Here is a 21,146-nt window from a genome sequence, read left to right on the forward strand (position 1 = left end):
TAAGAGAATACTAGTCCATGGAAGAGGAGAATAATAAGGCATGGGGTGCTGGTATTTCGAATCCTTCTAAGGATTTTTATTCTAGCAGCATCAGAAGGTCATGTTCTCCTTAGACGTCACTCCTTAGACGTCACTAAAGAGTCTTGCGCTGGAGAACGTTGTGCTTGATCTCGACTCTTCCAGTGGGTTTACTGGACGATAAATATCAATAGCATCGTATCTGCTTCAAGTCTATGCACTAACTTCCAGAGTTTTCAGCCCATATATAGCAATGAACATATAACATAGTGTAGGCTGTAGCAGGTCTCTTCCATTCTCAATCAGTCAAAAGCTGATTACAAAAGGGTATAAGCACACAATGATCTGATATTACATTATGTTAAGAACACGAAACTGATTTTAATTGTACAGGCTGAATATATAATATTTTATATTAAATGAATGTGTTCTTGGTCCTTATTGCTGTATCATTGAATTTCATCGTTCTTCTCAAGATTGCAAATGAGGGTGCTTTCTTCAATGGCTGGAGTGTCAGAGTTCACTTCTTCTGGACAAGCACTTCTCAGCTGCAGCATCCTTCTAAAGAGATGGGTGGGTTTGTTCAAGCACCACCAACATGCAAATATAGCACTGGCAGCTGTCACAAATGTCGATAATACCACCAAGACCACAATTCTACGGTACGATACTGGGAAAGGTGAAGGAGGAGAGGAGAAAACATCAAGTGAAATAACACTACATTTTGTTTTTAGCTTCAATTTCTCTGACTGAGATATAGCAAAGTTATTACAAAACGTACCTTTAATGGGCTGTACTGAAATTTCATGATAAGCTGAAAAATAATAACCCAGAATTGAACAGTGGACAAGAGTGGGTTTGCACAATTAACTGATTAAATAGTTGTACACAGAAGATATTGGTCTGTAGCCATCAAGTCAAGTCTCACATTTATTAAATTCATCTACAAAAGAATTTAAGAACCAAGGAACAAATCTGGCCAGGCAATAACATCAATATCTTAACTAAAAATGGTCCAGTTAAAGGACATTTTATCAACAATTAAGCATTCATTCTTCTAGCAACAAAAATGCTTTTGATTTTTATTCACCTTATTGTACAGGGTTCTGTACATATAGTGTTTAACCAACTAGCAGTGCAGTCCTAATACCTTACTTGGAATAGAAGTAATCACAACTGATTCAGTGGAAGTAATTGAAAGGGAATCCCACAGGAAAGTGATGAAGTAGTACGTTTCTTGCTCACTAATAGGAATCAATTTTCAGTATCCAACCAAGTGACAGAAAAAAACACAACCCTACTCAAGGTATGTGATGGGAGCAACAAAACTGATGCTGTGGGAAGCCGGGCTGCTGATGTAGCCCTGCCACTCCATAGGGCCCTGCTGACAGGAGGTGGGATTTTTACTGACGCCAATAATCTGATTACTGACAAAGTGTAAGTTGGAAGGCTAGAATTCAAAGAGGAAACGACAGTGCCCTCAAACCTCCTTGGGCTGCCTCCTTGGGCAACGCCTGCCTCCACCTCTCTCAGTTTTGTATTTTGAAATTTGTGTTTAGATCAGGGGTTGTCAAACTGGTCCCTACCGCCCACTAGTGGGCATTTCAGGATTCTAGGTGGGCGGTAGGGGGTTCTACGGCACAAGTTGAATCCTCCTTCCATCGAGCACTAGTGGGCGGTAAGGAAATTTTACCATCAAGAAAGATGCATTAGTCGGCGGTAGGTATAAAAAGGTTGACTACCCCTGGTTTAGATAGATGTGTTACTTGATTTGTTTGTATTTTTTGTATGTGTGTACAGTTGTCTTGTCTTGGGTGGTGGTGGTCTGAGCACCACCTGTTTTTCTTCTTCAAAATGGGCCTTGACAGCTTTGCAGATTTCAGGTGCGTTCCCCCAGGCCCCCCAAAAATGGGGACCCACATATGTTGTTTTGAATGTAGATTCATACCTGTGCTTCTTTTGCATACAAATCCTTTTTTATCTTGGCAGGTTGATGATTGCCAGACTCCATCTGTGGTCCTTAAGGCAACACAAACTTTTCCTGTCAGCTGACCTAGATCAGGTTCTTGGATGCCCCAGTTTGAATATTGAATGGGGGAACCATTAAACCACGTTATTGTATTGTCTATGGGCAAAAAATATATGGAAATCATTATACAGCTATGCAAAGCAGAATGCAATTCTAGTTATCACCTTCCTTCCCAAATATTTGCTTACATCAGAACTGAAATTTTATTTGGGTTTTCTAAGAGCATCTATGAGCAGAATACCACATTTCTGTTGCTTCCTGTATAAACACTATGCAGTTTTTTGGGGTCTGCAGAGGAGAGGGTAAGTTCTATCCAGCTTTAGCCGCCTCAAGCAAGACCAAGGAATAAGGAGGAGTTCTCCTTGGCATAGAAGTTAAGCTATTTTGGAGGTGTTCATGGAATATTTATGAAAATTCAATTTCTTTGGGGATCTACCCTCATTTTTAAAAATACAATATGTTGTTTATTTATTTATTTTTTAAAACATTTGTTTTTTAGTGTCTGCTGCTCACAGCCTTTGGGGTGGAGTGGCTTACAACCCCCCAAAATAAAGTTATTTGTTTATTTAATAAACTTCATACATCGCTTGATTGTAAACAAAAAACAAAACAAAACAAAACAAAAACCTGAAAGCAATTTACAAACGATCAAACAGTTGCACAGTAAAACCAAAAAAAGTTCACAACCATTCATTGTAAACAAAAAACAAAACAAAACAAAAAAACCTGAAAGCAATTTACAAACGATCAAACAGTAAAACCAAAAAAAGTTCACAACCGTACTCAAAATAATAAACAAAATGAAGTGTTTCCTCTAAGTCCAAATGCATGTTTAATTCAGCTGTAGTGCCATTACTGTGTTCTTCCAAAATTATTTTGGAATCATCCCACAAACCTGTAACAAGCCTATAAGCGCAGTTCAGCAGAAATAAATCTCTAAATAAGATTTGTCAATGTGCAAAACAGAAATGTTTCTGGGCTCTCTGGTAATTCCAATTCATGCTAGGAACATTTAAGAACTTCAGCATAGGAACACTGACCCCACAAGACCTTTAAACATGTATGTACTGATTATTACTCTTTTAAATTTGTAAAATTTATGACATTGTAACTTGCTCCCAGATTGGTCACAATGGAGTGTTGATTTTAAATAAATAAATAAATAAATAAATAAATGCACAAATATGCCTTGACTTGTGTTTCCTTCCCTTTTTAATATTGGGAAGAAGGGTTGATCAAAATAGCTTATAGCAGGATGTGCTTCCTAGTCACTTCTGGATAAGATGTAATAATAACAACTCTGGGTGGCTTCCAACACATATAAAAACATGATAAAACATCAAAGACCTCCTGATACAGGGCTGCCTTCTGATGTCTTCTAAAAGACATCTCCTTGACATCTGATGGGAGGGCGTTCCACAGGGAGAGCGCTACTGCCGAGAAGGCCCTTGGAGGTGGACCTCAGTGCCTGGGCTGAACAATGTGGGTGGAGATGCTCCTTCAGATATGGCAAGAAAAAGCCCACGATGGAAGGAACAGCATTGACCAAGAGATGTGGCAGGGTGTGTGTGTTGAGAAACCCTGGAGGAAACAACAAAGCCCCTTCCGCCCTTAGAAAAGGAGGGGGGGTTGCAGTGAATCACGAGCCCTACACGTGCTCAGGGGATGCCAGCATCCCCTGGCACTATTGGGCGAGCTCTGGGTGCGGTGCCCAGCTGGCTGGCCAACCGGCGCAGCCGGCTAGGGCGTGCCCACCGCATTTAAGTGGGCCCGCAGCCAGAGCTCGCCCTCTTTCTCCTGGGCTCCCGAACTCGCCAGCTTTCCCTTCCCACCCCCCCTTTAGGTTAGGTTTTCTTGACCTTGCTATGGATCATGATTGGTCGCCGTTGAGGGGCCTGGTAGGAATTTTTCCACCTGGCAAATTGGCTCCGCCTTGTGGTTTTTTCGCCTACCTCGTAGCAACTCGTCACAACTTTGGTTTGGCGGTTAGGCATTGGATAAGGTCAGGAAGGTTAGGATGTGGGGGGGGGAGGACGGGCCAAAACCTCCCCCCAAGCGCTGAAGGGTACTTCGTAAAGGAGTCCGGGAGGCGTGTCCGTGTCCGGAGCCGTGGGTGGTGAGGGCCTAAGGCACGCCCCAGATCGGTGATCACAGGGTGAGTCCTTAGCTGATGTGCAGCAGCAAGGGCTCACCCAACAGTGGTTATCCCTTCCTGGACTGCCAGCACGACGTACTGGAGTCGGATATAGTCTAGTTAGATCCAATGCCTAAAGCCAATACCGCTCAACAACCGGAACCAATAAAGTTGTGGCCTTTTATTCTCCATTTAACCTTATTTTACGGTGTCTTGTGTCTTTATTTCACGGGAGGGATCGGGATATCGACATGCAACCGGCTTTCCTTCCAGACCATCCGTATTTCAAACACAGAGACATACTTATTCATAGGTATTCAGACTGAGGAATTAGCCCATTACATAAGAGGAAATGCAACAGAAGCAAAGTGATCATGTAGCCAGAATGTGGCAGAGTGTCTTACCGACTACAGCGTATATGTTAATTGATGAGCCAAGCAACTTGCCCTGTAAAGACAACTATACAGAAACGGACAGATGTATCTGATCAATTCCCTTTACTTACTCTCAGTAGCAAACTGGATATTCAGCCAAATCGTTTCAACTGAAGGACCAGAAGAATACAATTCTTTCAGAAGAAAAGCATTTTCATGTTCACCTTCAATTGTTAGAAGATTAGAACCTGAGGATGAAAGCAGAGAGAAAGAGAGAGATTCAGATTTACGTATGATTTGCTTAAAAACCAACACTCTCTCACAATGCTATCTGAACTCTACGCGTTGCTATCAAATGCAATGAGCAGACCATGCTAGTACATTGCCAATTGCAATAGTTTCCAGTTTGTTTCCAGGCTCAGTTCTTTAGTGCTAGTTTTTACTCTTAAAGTTAGGACCTGATTGCCTAAAGGAATGCTTGCCCTCACATGTGCCTCTTTGGAACCTAAGATCTTAATCAGAGACTTCTCTGATTGTCCCCACCAAGTGAAGTACAATGGGAGGTTACTAGTAAGCAGCCCTCCATCCACTGATGACACATTCCCTGTGTAATGCTCACCTTATGGAGGTTTGCCTATCTTAATGTCAGTCCAGCAGCAGGCAAAGATTTTCTTTTAAAAGAAACTTTTCATGTTTTAGCTTCAAATCTATGTTTTTCCCCTGTGTGTGTGCAAGCAGGTTAACACATATTTCTGTTTTAATTTTTTTGGTTTTGTATTTCTTGACTACATAAGCTGCCCTGATAAGTCACAGAATTGTAGGGCATTAATACTCAAATATGAATAGGCAGTATATAAATTACCCCCCCCCCCATAAATCCTCAGCTAGCTTCCATGATACTCGGAATCATTACTCAACATCATGGGTGCATCCTTGGGTCAAAAAACAATGTCATATTAATTCAAGATATATGTACAGAGTTTAGATGAACAAGGCTGCACAATAATCCAAAGAGAAAGTTGCACGGGTCTGTTTCATTGCAATTTTCTCTTGCAGGCATGTGAAATTGTCAGGAATTTCCCCCTGCTTAGTAGCTCTGGGACCTGCACACCAACAAAAAAGCCTAGCAAAAAAATTCCAGGCTAGGCCTTCTGATGATGTACTCTGATATGAAGAAAAACAAAATTACATGCACAGCAAGATTACATACTTCCTCATTACAAAGCAACACCAATAACCTTCCCATAAATACAATGGTTCAGGTGTGCCCAGCTAGGCCAAACTGGAACTGGGGAGGTATAGCAGTAGACTATTCCCCAAAATCTCAGAAACAAACTACCTCCAAAAACGGAATAGTTCTGCTTTTTGTGTCTATACTAGTCATAACAATACTAACCAGATTTCCCCCCAGTAAGGGGAAATCTGCAGTAACAAGCAGTAGGTGGGGTGGGGTGCAGAATTTTGGATGCATTCAACTCAAACATGATGCTGTGGGTGGCTCCCCCCACCTCAAAAAAGAGTGCAGAGACATTGCAAAAACCCTAAAATTTGCTGGTACAGTATGGAAATGCCCAATGTGCTGTTGCATGTAAATTGCCCAGTTAATCTTTATTTTAAAAATATTCAGAGTACAATGAATTAATAACATACAGTAATGTGTGAAGTGGCCATGGACTCCACTGCTTTGGCAGTACCAGAGATTTATCTAGCTTTCTCTGGACTGCAACCGCTATGCTGAACATCAAAACAGATCAATAGTCTTTGAAATAACTTTGAAATAACTTTGAAAAGAACACTGACGATTAGGCGATGCAAGGCCATAAATCCTCTGCCAATTTTTCCACCAACAGATTACCTTGCTTTTTGCAGAATTCAAATGCTTTATCAAAGTCTGAGTTCTCTAAAACTGTGGAAAAGCTGTAGCAGCTCCTTTCAAATTTTATCCAAGGGATAGGTTTTTCATCACACAGTCCCTTATATTCAGTTGTCTTCTCCTCTGTGACAGAAGGAATAGTTTAGCCACAACAGAAAGACACAATTTGCTCTCCAGAGGTCTAACAAATTCTGCGTTAGCCTATTGAGACAAATATATTATAGTACATTAGCACCAGTCCTATGTCTGTAAACAGTACTTCTGTACTTTATGCCTAGGGTACCGGTATGTACATTACCAAAAACTGGGAGGAAATGGGGCAACTCTCTGCTTTTAAGTAATCTTTTGCTTTTTTTTTTAAAGGAACTTCCCCCAAGAACCATGAAGCATGCTGTGGGATCATGACATAATATTTTCTACTCCTTCACTGTACTCTCCTCTATTTTTTTATCAGCTTAGCCCCAGGCAACCGACTCATCCCCATCACAAAGAACCAGCTCAACTGAGCAAACTGGTTGCACTTCTCCTCGTCGTATTTGGGAAAAGCTGTCTTCTTTCCTTAGGCAGGCATGTTATTACAAAGTCTGACTATTTACAACACAGGTGAAATACACCTCAATTTTAAACAAGGCCCTTTCCTCATTTTAAACTTCCTTAAGACAATGCTCAGAGGCCAGAATGGGCTCTTTGCTGAGAGGGTTTCAGTGCTTAAATGTGAGAGAGAACCAGCTTACGGGGTGGAATATGGCAAACTGCCCCATTCAGAAGTCTCTCACAGTCAGTGCTCCTCCACCGTCCGTCAATATCAATGTAGACACAGCTTCCAGAGGTCTGCGATTCCTCGTCTCTCCAGAAAGTATGCAGAGGGTTGGTACCATCCGACCATTCAAAATTAAGGCCGTTCTGACAAAAGAAATGTTTGATTATCTCTGGCAGCTCACAAACTGATTTTCATTTTTTAACTCTTTCTCACAAAATTGCAGCCCATCCTCTCTCAGACGGAAGTCTCTCCCAGTCCCAACTAGAGATGCCAGGGATGGACACTCGGACCCTCATGCAATGCAGATGTTCTACCACTAAACTGCAGCCTCTCCCGATATTTTTAAAAAAAGGTACTTTTAGAGGCAAATGGTAATAAAGACACAGAGACACACAGAGTTTTATTTACAAACTCACTTAACATGTTCAGCCACTGAAAGGGTAAATTTGAACGTACTTGCTAAATCACAGCAAATGAGCAAATCTTTTAAATACCTACATCTGAAGTGAATAATCCAATCCAATGGGCAAAGCCCAGTCGATTTACAATTACAGTGAGGAAGGCTTGGTGATAGTGGTCTGAAATGCTGACCAATTCAGCCCCATTTTCCTTGCAGGTTTTTAAAGCCATGTACCAAGTCATATTCCCATGGATTAATGTATATGTCTTGTTTGCATATTCTAAAGTATCTGGTACTGCGTACATCAAGGAAGAGTGTATGACATTTCTAGACATATCTGTGACAAGAATAAAATGAAAGATCAAGAGTCACCCGGAAAGCCGTAGAAAACCTTTTCAGTTTAATGTATGCTATTAAGAAATTTACATTTTCAAACAGGATATAGCCATGTCTGAAAGTAATATAAGTGACAACTAAATTAGTCTATTAAAAGCAGCAAGGAAAACCCCCAAACAAAATACATATTAGAGGATATTACGGTACATAATACTATTACCAGAACTTGTTTAATTCAGCCAAAGGAGGAATAAATAATAAAATCACATTTTTGTTGGCTCAGGATTTTGAAAGCTTGAAAGCACCAACCACTGCACAGACTTGAACCAGAACTGAATTGTAGCATAAAGGAACCAGTTGTGCCTATTCACTGACACTTGCACTGAGTGCTCACTGGAAAGACAGGTCCTGAAGCTGAGGCTCCAATACTTTGGCCACCTCATGAGAAGAGAAGACTCCCTGGAAAAGACCCTGATGTTGGGAAAGATTGAGGGCACAAGGAGAAGGAGACAACAGAGGACAAGATGGTTGGAAAGTGTTCTCGAAGCTACCAACATGAGTCTGACCAAACTGTGGGAGGCAGCGGAAGGCAGGAGTGCCTGGCGTGCTCTGGTCCATGGGGTTATGAAGAGTCGGACACGAATCAACGACTAAACAATAACAACAACAACAACAAGCACTTTTAAGCATAATTAAAAGGCGTAAGCACCATAATAGCACATCACAGATCAAGCTGTAAGTACTTTGATAATTTAAGTTCATAAATTATCTTTATGCTGAATTTTAAAGTACATTACCATAACAAAGAGAGTGAATATGAAAATTCTCCAAGCAGTTTCAACTAAGTTGTTGCATGCACAGATTGGGGTCTGCACACACAATAGGACTTCCCCTCTCTTCCCACTTTGCCCCCTAAATTTGCTCTGGAAGGTTGGGGGAACCGCCAGAACAGGTGTGGGGGGAGCATGGTAGGAAGGAGAGCGGGGGAAAGGTCCCATTGCATGAGTGGACCGCATTCCCATGTGCATAAGCCCCACTCTGTTGAATCCTACCAAATGGAAATAGACTCTGAGTAGGACTCACTCTTGCTTATGGGGTGCTACTACTAGTATCCAAATACACTGGTACTTCAGTTTTCGAATGTCTCCGTTGACAAACGTTTCGGTTTTTGAATGCCGTAAACATGGAAGTAAATGCTTTGGTTTTTGAACACGCCTTGGAAGTCGAACATGCCACGCAGCTTCCATATTGAGTTTTCGGTTTTCAAACATTTTAGAACTTAAACAGTCTTCCGGAATGGATTATGTTTGAAAACCAAGGTACCACTGTATTGACAAGAGTTTTCCTCTGGTCTAGGGTGACAACTGCTACTAGTAAAAAATAAAATAAAATCATATGATGAAGCTTGAAGCAGTCTTGGGAAATGGGAAGAGTGAAAAGCTCAACCACTAATCTTAGCCAGTAGGACTGTAAAATGCCCAAATATTCACTAGAGAGAAAACATTTCATGTTTCATTTCAAAAGAAGAGAGCAGAGATACAAATGTACCATTGCAGCTGGATGATCATAGGCCATTTTTGTCTCATAATACTGTTGTGTCTACTATTTCTTAAATTGCTTACTAAAATTAACTCAGAGCAATTTATGACTCATATGGTATCTTAAAATATCATTTGCTTGTATTTTCTTTAAGATAAATCACTGGGCATTGACAGAACTGGGAGAAAAAAGGCACAGGAAGGAAAAAGAAGAGGTTCTAATTTTTGGCAGACCTTTAAAACCCCACTATGCCATTTGTCTAAAACCAAACCTATACATTCTCTCTTGATTGTAGGCTAACTATCAGTTCCATGCCAAAAACTGCACACCCTGAAAAGTAGCTCCACTCCAGGAGCCAACAGAGCCACGAGAGATATGTGGAAAGAGCAGCACCGACTAGCAGTTTATACTTTGCAGAATGGGGAGGGTGCTGGCCCATTCTCTTCCTGCTTCTCACTCTTCTAAAATCTAATTACCAACTGTAGCAGTAAGCACTGAGGGTAGGGAAAATGCTTATTCTGTGTTCTGCCTAATGCCAGCAACACTGTTGGAGCAAAATAAATGTTAAATAGTAAGCTAAATCTCGTACTATGACTATTATACCTCCTGAAGTGCTAATATGTCTTGGAAATTTTCTTACACAGAAAAAGAACAGAACATACATGCTTACAAAAACAAATGTTACATGATTTATGGTACTTTCTTTTTTTTTGCCTCGGAGGGCCACGTGTGCAGCAATGGGTGTGTGCTCAGGACCTGCCCACCTCCACATCCACAAACGCACACTCGGTCAACAGATGTGCATATACTCATTCAACACACACAATAGTTTTTCAATGCTCCAGCTACTTATCTGGGAGTAACCCCTGTAAATTCAGTAAGACTTAATTTGGAGTAGACATATATAAGTGCCTTTTGGGGGGGGGGGGGTTAGTAGGAAAAAAATATTTTTTTTTTACCTTGAGCCTTTTGGCAGATAAACCCATTACTTTTTCCACAGTTTTCTAGGTGCCATTTTCCCAATAAACTGAAGCTAGGCTTATTTAATATGGAAGCACATAGCAGTGCTTTTTCTTGGATATCAGTACTGTGATCATGGTGATTCTGTAATCAATGTTATGATGGAAATCATTGTGAGAACAATACACACACACACACACATATATACATACACTATATACGTGTACACACACACACACACACACACACACACATTTATGTGCCATATTAACAAAACAATCATCAGAAAAAATAGAGAAGATTACTCAGTAGATACAGTAATGAGAAGACCCTGAACCTTTTATGAAAGGGCAATAGATTTCCCAGTACTTAAAAAATAAAAAGTTTAATGAAAATGCAGACTAATAGTGAATATATGGCCATGCTGGATCAGGCCAAAGACAACTTATATTAACATTGGCCCATGGGAAACCAGCAAGCAGTATCCAAGTACAACAGCCAGTGTGGTGTAGTGGTTAAGAGCGGTAGACTCGTTATCTGGTGAACCGGGTTTGCGTCTCCATTCCTCCACATGCAGCTGCTGGGTGACCTTGGGCTAGTCACACTTCTCTGAAGTCTCTCAGCCCCACTCACCTCACAGAGTGTTTGTTGTGGGGAAGGAAGGGAAAGGAGAATGTTAGCCGCTTTGAGACTCCTTCGGGTAGTGATAAAGCGGGATATCAAATCCAAACTCTTCTTCTTCTTCTTCTCACTTGTGATTCCCAGCAATGGGCATTCAGAGGAAGGCTGACTTTGATAGTGTAGTTACAGGTAGGTAGCCGTGTTGGTCTGCCATAGTCAAAACAAAATAAAAAATAAAAAAATTCCTTCCAGTAGCACCTTAGAGACCAACTAAGTTTGTGCATGCACACGAAAGCTCATACCAAGAACAAACTTAGTTGGTCTCGGAGGTGCTACTGGAAGGAATTTTTTTATTTTTTATTTTGTTTTGATAGTGTAGGTAGAGCATAACCACCATGGCTAGTAGCCATTAATAGCCTTAATCCCCCTGTGCAATTCTGTCTATCAGCTGTCTACCAGCTCCATCTGGTATGCAGGCTGAGATCCTATCTGCCTGCAGACTGCCTCACCAGAGTGGTGCATGCTCTAGTTATCTTCCGATTGGACTACTACAATGCACTTTACATGGGGCTACCTCTGAAGGTGACCCAGAAACTTCAGCTAATCCAGAATGCAGCAGCCAGACTGGTGACTGGGAGTGGCCGCCAAGACCATATAACACCGGTCCTGAAAGACCTACATTGGCTCCTAGTACATTTCCAAGCACAATTCAAAGTGTTGGTGCTGCCCTTTAAAGCTCTAAATGGCCTTGGCCCAGTATACCTGAAGGAGCATCTCCACCCCCACCATTCAGCCCAGACACACCTCCAGCTCCAAGGGTCTTCTGTCAGTTCCCTCACTGCGAGAAGTGAGGTTACAGGGAACCAGGCAGAGGGCCTTCTCAGTAGTGGCGTCCGCCTTGTGGAACGCCCTCCCATCAGATGTCAGGGAAATAAACAACGATCTGACTTTTAAAAGACATCTGAGGGAAGCCCTGTTTAGGGAAGTTTTTAATGTTTGATGTTTTATTGTGCTTTTAATATTCTGTTGGGAGCCTCCTAGAGTGACTGGGGAAACCCAGCCAGATGAGCAATGTAGAAGTAGTAAATTATTATTATCATTATTATTATGACAATGTTTATTAGAAAGGACTGAAAAGGAGGATACAAGAAAAAGCCAATGTCAAAAAACACACAAACAAAAACTCCACACAAAGCTACTTTTAACACTTGCCTGCACTGCTTCTACTGGATACCAGTTGGAATATTCCGCCTCTTTCCCATTGACCCATCTTTCGTAATCAGTACTCTGCAGGCCAATCCAGACATTCGATTTATGCCCAAACAGATTCATTGTTATGAAAGCTAGGCAAGGAAATCACAGTTAGAAATGAATCACCTGTAGGTATAAATCAAGCAATTGAAGATGACAGACTTTGTTAACTCATTAAGAACAGAAGCAAAACAAATAAGTTAGTGGGACTTTACAGAGGCTGAAGTCATATGGAAGTGAGAAACGAAAAGACTACTGATTAAGCCAGTGGGAAATGACCTGATGTAATGCTGTTTTCTTTCCCCACCTACTCTGTGGTGTATTTTGCCTCTTGTGCATGCTACAACAGAGGCTAACACAGCCTGATCTATGCCTATTTACTTGAAAATAAGTCCTGGTGAATTAATTGAGCCTTAATTCTAGGTAACTGTTCCCACAATTGTGACCACCCACTTGAAGCTTTCTTTGGAAGGGAAATGAAGAAGTAGATACAGCATTCTTCACCCCAGTCTATTCCTCAGCTGTTCCACTATCTTTCCAAAAAGGTCATTTGCTCTGGTGGAAGCCAGAAGAATAAATGCAGTCAAAACAATAGAAGAAGAAATGAGGGCCCAATATGCAACAGACACAGACAACAGCAGCTGCTTCTCCTTTTTCCTCCCAGAGAAAGTGTGAAATGGCAAAAAGGTTGTCATGCCAGGCACAGTTACATGGGAGTAACTCAGGCTTACTTTCAAGTAACCTCCCTATATAGCTCTCTGTACCTTTGTCTCCTTTGTACTGTCAATTTCCAAGTTTATTTGCCAAGGCTGAATACAGTGGAATACTTTACCAATGGAAACACAATACAAGATTGGGTGATAGTGATAGTGTTTAGACCTGGCACCTTACCCTAGCAAGCACTGGCACTGGTTAGTATCAGTATTTTGAAATGGGAAGTTTTTACCCAGTGCTATTTTTGCTCTTTTCAATATCAGGTTAGAACCCACCTCCTGTGAATAGAAGGCAGGTCTAAGGCCATTTCCTGTGTGAGGCAGGGATCCTTGATCCTCAAGTAATCAACGTTTAATTCTGGAGGAGGTTACGAGGGCAGCAACAAGTGACATCATCTTAAGGCCATGTTTTAGGCATCTGAAGATGTCTGAGATGGAGGACAGCCCATTTGCCCACATGGGTAGAGTGCACAAGGCCATACAAAATCTATGCAGGGGCCTGTTTCACCTCTTTTAGTATGAGATGTGACAGCAAGTAATCAGAACCCATGGACAGGATAACTTTAGCTAAAGGATATCTTTTTAGGGAAGTCATCTGGTCTTTGGAGAATATATGGGACAGAGTTCAGTCAAATCAGAAGAGGCTTGTATGCTTTCCTCCAAAAGACTTCTGAGAGCTATGAATATCTATTTCTTAATGACATATTTATTCTCTTGACCCCTGGCTGATCCCAGGTAGAGAGAGTGAAGTGTCTGCAAGTATGTACAGTGTTAGCTACGTACATTTTCAGGTAGTGCCCTAAGCCACATACTCCCAAACCTTCCCTTCCTATCTGGCTTAAAGAGAAGAAGAGCTGAAGTCATTGGGTGTCTGTCTTTCTGCTATTGTTTTGACACTGCCTTTTGATTTTTGCAGTTCTTAAAGAGCTCAGCAGAAATCTTGTTTTGCTGTCTGAGGCAGGGAGACAAATAGACATCGTGTGTGTGTGTGTGTGTGTGTGTGTGTGAGTGTGTGTGTGTGTGTGTGAGTCCCAAATGCCAGGAAACGGTTTTAGCCCTGCTTTTTGTTCCCAAGAGATGGGACCTTTCCCAGAATGAAATGAGAATATACATCTCTTTTGACATCATTACCCCCCCCCCCCCCGGAAAATACATTTCTCCTCTTTTAACTACAGACTTCAAAGTACAGCTGGAAGAGAAGATCTGTAGCAGTAACAAAACGATGTGCAGTAGTATTTTACAGCCATAGTAGAAAACAACAAATATTTGACTCTAGCACAGAAAACTCACTCAGGTCATATTATTTTTAGTGTTGAAGGAATCGTATTTGGATCCTCTCAGTACAAATACTTAAGAATAACTACTGAAGTTGTTACAACTCACTTGTGGTTTTATTTAAGGTGCACAGGTTATCTGTTGGTTAGGCCTGGCATCCTATTCATAAAACAAACAAACAAACAAAATCTTTATAGTGCCGTTATGAAATGGTTCACTATTATACCTTGTTCAACTTCATTTTCAATTGAAGCAAGTGATCCATCATAGTGACTGCAGAAGGCTTGTGCAGAATTCCAGCTCTTCAGGAGGCCTGGGTCCTTTGGAATCTGCACCAGAAAGCACTGCTCAGAAAAGGAAATAGTTATTTAAATGGAGCAGTAACTCTTAATGGAGGGGAAGGGTATATTTTGACCTACTTTCTCACCTAAACCTTACTCTCTAGGGCAACCCATACATAATAATAGCCAACAACTCAGTGCTGTGGAAATAGTGGGTAGAAAGAGGAACCGCACAGCTCCAAACACAGAACAGCACATTTTAAACCTTGGATATATTCCAGGAGGTGTTTAAGGTCCCCTCTGCCCTTGGTAGGAACTTGGCAATTTCCGCAACGTAGTAGAAAGGGAAAATTTGAATCAGATGCACTAAGTGCAGGGATACACCAGACCTATTACTCATAGCACGTCCCTTGGCACTCTGCAGAAAACTTAACAAATGCTTCTGTTCCTTAGTATGTAATGCACTAAGCCCAGTCGTGAACTCAACCAGACAAAACTGGAACACATAACCGGAGACTTGCCTAGCAACAACACAATGGACAAAAAGCTTTGTGCAGCATTAAGGCAGCCACCTGCAATATTAGACTGAGACTAATTCAACAGCAACCACAACAAAAACACTGCATCGAGCCTACTGGACACCAGCACGCTTTCAACGCCTGGGCATTTTGCCCACAGACAAATGCTTCTCTGGCAGCCAAACGAAAAATTCTCCATCACTGGAAATCCTGAGTCACACCAGGCATAGATGGTTGGATGCAGGATTTTTTTTTTTAATACAGTTAGTAGCTCATGAGAAAATCTTGTTTCGCAAACAACATAAAAACCCATTCTTTCAAGAGATTTGGAGCAACTTTCTTCAGCTCTTTACCAAGTAGCTCACATCTTGCCACAAAAAGTGGGAGGCTTAGCATAGAAACAGCAGCCTTACCAATCTGCCATCTGCTTCACTGATAACGCAACAAAAGGTTGTTGCGTATTGATTTTGATCTTTATTTAATTCACTGCCTAGCACACATTTAACCATGACATGACTGAAGAGATCAAGGAGTAAAATGAAGGGTGGGGAGGGAAAGACCAAACTACGCTATTGGAAAAGTGGGGAAACTCTAATAAACTGTCCATTAACCCCCACCCCCAAAAGAAAACTTGCACCATTAAAAGCAAAGACAGATTTAACATCACATGTGTTTTGGTCCTGAATAACCCATATAGGATTTAAGTTGCATGGCCTAGACAAGAGGAAGTTTGGAAAGAATGAATAAGTAATTTGAAGAAAGAAAGGAAAATGAACAGGAATGGCTGGCGTGGGGGGTGGGCAGAGGCCACCCTTCCAAATGTGGTGGTGTTCCACTTACCAGGATGGGGCAAGATTTAGGGCTAAGCAGGCACACTGGCAGGAGACCCACAATGCTGACCACTTCTGAAAACAAGCATGTTAAGGTGGGGGAGGAAATACAAAAGAAACCCCAGATTAGGAAAATAGATGAATACGGAAGAATTAAGTGTACTTGGAAACAGAAAGCCACAAGGGAGAGAAAGTGACAGGAAAAAAAAGTGAAGTGATGAGCAACCATGGCTAGCGAGGCAGCTTGCCAAGGGAAACTGCTGACGGTGACTGTGTGAAGATTAGGTCAAGACAAAGGAGAATTAAAGTGTGTGTCTGTGTGGAAATTCCCACTATTACTTTTGGGTGCTGGGAGGAAGTGTTAGAGGCAGGAGAAATCTCAGCCAAAAAAACCCAGCCAAGTGCATAGTTTCAGCCTGAACGGTTGTTCCAGGTATGAGCTGCTGATTTTCCATGGTGCTACCTGAGGTAACTCACCAAGGGCACATAAGAACAGCCTTTCTGGATCAGGCCAAAGGTCAATCTGGTCCAGCACTCTGTTCTCACAATGGCCAGTCAGATGCTCTATACGAAGCCCATAAGCAGAACCTGAGTTTAACAGTGATTCTATAGCTGGGTTTACAGTACCCTTCTATTTTAGAAATGCATGTCTTTTTGCTATGGAGGCTGCCCAGATTCAGAGGCACAGTGTAAATCCAATTTCCAGGTTCTGCTGAATTAACTAGTTAGTTTCACACTACTATGCTGACAGGGGCACCTGCCACCTTCAGGAAGGTGGTCATTATTAGCTATAGCTGTAACGTATGATATCAAGGCCTCCCAGTTGTTTCATGTGCTCTCAACATTTGTCTTCCTTTTGACCAAATCAAGTCAGATTTTCCAATAAATCAGTAGTCACCAATCTTTAAGGACAAGCTGTAGAAACTGTAGTTCTACTGGCTGCAAAAGAATGCTTATTTCAAGCCTAATTTCAATGGGGAAGGGGAGGGAGAACCTGTGGGTATCAGGCAAAGCCTTTGCAGCACGTATGCTTCTGCGGGTGACAAGTTGGTGAACTCTGCTATAAACCAATGGGAACAAATTATATATGAAAAACTTTCCTCTTAAAAATTAGCAGCATCCAAATGCGCATTTATTTTTTAAAGTGTATGTTAATATGATCTGATTTTTGTTTGTTCAAACAAAGCAAGAAAGTACCTTGAATGCAAAATAAAGCCATCCTTTGGGGCACGCTCCTTGATTAGGCTGGTCTTTTGGTATTTCTTTCTCAATGGTCCATATCTTTTTACGTTTGCAGATACAAGGTAGAGAATTGGTACAGCTTACAAATCCCCACAACCCTAAGATAAAATAAATTCAGAATACTTATTAATACTAAACTTACTATGTAAATACAGATATAAAAACACTGACTATAAATTTGTTTTTCATGCATCCTTATATACGTTATGATTTATGGGCAATGGTTATTGAGACTTATGTCCCCTCCAGAAGAACACTTATTAAATCCCAACTTATTTAATCAAACTATATTGCTATAAACAGCTGCTGATGCAACACTAAAAACACATTAATAATACTTAGGTACTTCTGTTTTTGTTGAAAACTCAGTGTAATAAACACAACAGGCTTGACTTTGTTCCAGAATCTTCTTTCTTGCAGCTTTCTTCTTTCTTTTACAAGGACAAAAAAATGTAACATCTCCATGTGGGTTTTCACAAACGAAGCAACTTTGCTCTAAGCTCAATAATGTGGGAGCAAAAACTGAAAAAAGGCCACTTCGCAGTGCTCAAAACGGCTCCTCGAGGATTTGCAGTCTGGATGACAAAAACATCACCTGTGGCCAGAAACATATCCTCAACACAGCTCTGGCCAGAAAAACAGATTTTTATTTATTTATTGGTTATGAAATGCATATGCATAATTTATCATGAAGGAAAAACCTGGCAGAAATGATATAAATATCTACAGTGTTATCTGAGAATATATTGGGCTGGGTCCAACCTAAATTAGACTGCATTCTTACCCACCTGCAATCAGTTATGTAACAGAAATAGCTTCCTAAATATTTCATTTTCAGGAAACAGGAGGCAAGTCCTAGTATTTTCAATGAGACATGCTGCAAAATAATGTGTTTTAGGATTTGTTTTGGGATAAAGGTAAAGGTAAAGGTACCCCTGACTGTTAGGTCCAGTCGCGGACGACTCTGGGGTTGCGGTGCTCATCTCACTCTATAGGCTGATGGAGCCGGAGTTTGTCCGCAGACAGCTTTTGGGTCATGTGGCCAGCATGACTAAGCCACTTCTGGTGAACCAGAGCAGTGCACGGAAACGCTGTTTACCTTCCCGCCAGAGCGGTACCTATTTATCTACTTGCACTTTGACGTGCTTTCGAACTGCTAGGTGGGCAGGAGCTGGGACCGAAAAACGGGAGCTAACCCCGATGCGGGGATTCGAACCGCCGACCTTCCGATCGGCAAGCCCTAGGCTCTGTGGTTTAGACCACAGCGCCACCCTTGTTTTGGGATACCAGTGATCCAAAGATAATACACACCCCATTTTTCTTTGCAAGTTACTATGAAATGTGTTGTATAAAAAAGGAAGAACACCTTAGTTCTTTTTTCTCTAACTGCATATGACTCAGTTTGGTTTAGTATGTTGTTCAGCAGCTTAGCCTTGAACTCCCAACCCAGCTTAAGTCCTGTGTAGTTGCACATGACTGGTTGCACTAAAATGTAGATGAGAATTCACACCTAGTATAAAGTAATACACAACATCAGAATTTGCATATGCATCCAATTTATGCATTATTGAACAAACAGTTTATATGCATACAGAAGCCTGCTCACATGAGTAAATCTCCTTCAGTGCAATCTCATTTCAATGACTCACTGATGACTAGAAGCATTTAAGTCATGCTGTCAACAGTTAAAGGCCAAGCATGGGGCATACCAACCCCCATGCCTGGGACATGAGAAACAGCAATACGTTGTTCAAATTATCATCACCAGCTTTAACAGGAACAGATATTTTGGAACAGAATGAAAGCTCCTTCAAAGAAAAGTTTCATTAAATATTAGGAATACACGAAATACAATCAATCAATCTCCTTTATTGACATAGGGAAAAGTGCATCGTATACATGGATCAGAACACAACACAGTTAACAAAACACAGTAGGATATACTTTAGGATAAAACTGTCCAGACATCGTGAGGTACAAAAATGGCTCTTAGGACCTATGGTGACGTACTTTCATAGTGTCACTCGAAAATCTTGCCACATTCTCCACAATGTCATTACTGTACTAGAATTGTTAAGCAGATGGGAAACTCTGGGAGAGTCAGTGTGATAAATCACCTCCTTCAATAAGGGGGTCAAATACTTATCACATATTTTTGTATAAAATGGGCAATAAATAAAATAAAATGTGTGTGATGGATTCAACCTGTTTTGTGTCACAAGGGCAGTATCTTTCAGAGTATGGGATTTTCGATAATCTACCTTGCAAAACTGCAGATGGCAAGACGTTAAATCTTGCGAGGGACAGAGCTCTGCATAGATGGGGATTGTAAAGCTGGTGTAAATATGGAGTGTCCTGGCCAAACGAGGGTGGAATTCCCAACCCCAATGGGGAACAGGTTTTGTTGGCTGCACTGCAAAGGGTTTGGAATTCAATCTCTAGGATTCTGCACTTGATTGTCTGGGGTGCTTCCAACTGTGGGAGCATAAGCAGCGACTCAAGTGATAGGCCACATGTTCTGATTTTGCTCTAAATGCAAGCTAGCCATTTGGAGTGGTGGAATTCTGAGGAAAGTTAAAGAAGACAGACTGGACATGAAATGAAGGCGGAGCCAGAATTTTATAGCAGTGAGCCACTATAAATATATACTGTACCTGTTTGGGAAGAAATAAAACCACATCTCTCTCCTTCCACATTCATAGGTCTTTCTTCACCTCCTTCCCAGTTTTGGTATAATAATGGTGAGCCATCTGCCCATCTGTGTGGACATTTTAAGTACTGTATTTAGTTCTTTCACTGCAAATGACTGTCAACAAACCCTTTATTCTAAACCTAGGGCATGGGCAGTCTGAGCAATCTTGAGAAGCTAAGCATATCTGCGTCTTGCCAGTACTGGATGGGAAACCACCCTGGAATTCCATTGAAGAAAGGGAAGAAATGACTGGAAAATATAATGACTTCGAATTCCTTGATTTGCTATTCAATTAGTGGATTAAGATGTAATTAAATATATCATTTAAAAAAATCCATGACTGAATGGTTATTCAATACAAGTGTAAAAATGAGGGACAGGACCAGAGGAATCCAACTCTGTCAAAGAAGCTGAAACGCTTGAAAATAATAGATTACCAGCATATTCTACAGTACAGTACTGTACCAATATTTCTGCCCCCTGAATCTGTAGGTAAAGGTAAAGGGGTTGTGGTGCTCATTTCGCTTTATTGGCCGAGGGAGCCGGCGTACAGCTTCTGGGTCATGTGGCCAGCATGACTAAGCCGCTTCTGGCAAAACCAGAGCAGCGCACGGAAACGCTGTTTACCTTCCCACCCGAGCGGTACCTATTTATCTACTTGCACTTTTGCTGTGCTTTCAAACTGCTAGGTTGGCCGGAGCTGGGACTGAGCAACGGGAGCTCACCCTGTCGCGGGGATTCGAACCGCCGACCTTCTGATCAGCAAGCCCTAGGCTCTGTGGTTTAGACCACAGCACCACCCGCATCCCTGAATCTGTAACAAAGGTCTAATCTAAAACAGGAGTTCTGTAAATTCAAAATAGAACAGATGTCAGAAAAACAATCCTTTCACCAGAAGCCAAGTATAAGAAGACAGAAATAATTTGTTTAGGCTTTTTTGGGGGGGGGGGATTCCCTCCCACCTCCTTCAAGAAGTCATATGCAAAAAATGTATTACACTTATATTTATAATCCAGAAGATATTATTGTAAGGGAAATGTCTTGAAGTCCAGATCTCTCTCCCTTGGTTTCAAATCTAGGCGTATTTTGTAAGATTGGACATAATAATTCAGTCTTACCGAAATCCTTCAGTAGCTATTTCTGAATGCAATGCAATCCACCAATCATTATTCATCTTTGATACCTGTAAAAATATTTTTTGTTTACAATTTTTTAAAAAACAAATGTTAGATGCATTTCTTGTTTGCTGGTATACAGATTTATCCAACTCCGTCTTGCGTTGCTTATGTTATACCAGTCC

General features: G+C 41.3%; 1 protein-coding gene across 1 annotated transcript in view; it reads right to left on the reverse strand.

The window, feature by feature from the left end:
- Positions 1–4,678: 4,678 nt before the first annotated feature.
- PLA2R1 (phospholipase A2 receptor 1) overlaps positions 4,679–21,146 on the reverse strand; it is a 47,883-nt gene continuing 31,415 nt past the window's right edge. Inside the window, exons 17-26 of the mRNA XM_033165759.1 lie at positions 20,965–21,029; positions 19,809–19,912; positions 17,110–17,252; positions 14,510–14,627; positions 12,257–12,387; positions 10,423–10,567; positions 7,687–7,925; positions 7,163–7,331; positions 6,411–6,551; positions 4,679–4,803 (exon numbers count right to left, since the gene is read on the reverse strand). Coding sequence (XP_033021650.1) covers positions 4,679–4,803; positions 6,411–6,551; positions 7,163–7,331; positions 7,687–7,925; positions 10,423–10,567; positions 12,257–12,387; positions 14,510–14,627; positions 17,110–17,252; positions 19,809–19,912; positions 20,965–21,029 — 1,380 coding nt within the window. The remainder of the gene's footprint in view (positions 4,804–6,410; positions 6,552–7,162; positions 7,332–7,686; positions 7,926–10,422; positions 10,568–12,256; positions 12,388–14,509; positions 14,628–17,109; positions 17,253–19,808; positions 19,913–20,964; positions 21,030–21,146) is intronic.

Source organism: Lacerta agilis, chromosome 1, assembly GCF_009819535.1.
Source record: "Lacerta agilis isolate rLacAgi1 chromosome 1, rLacAgi1.pri, whole genome shotgun sequence".
NCBI lineage: Eukaryota > Metazoa > Chordata > Lepidosauria > Squamata > Lacertidae > Lacerta > Lacerta agilis.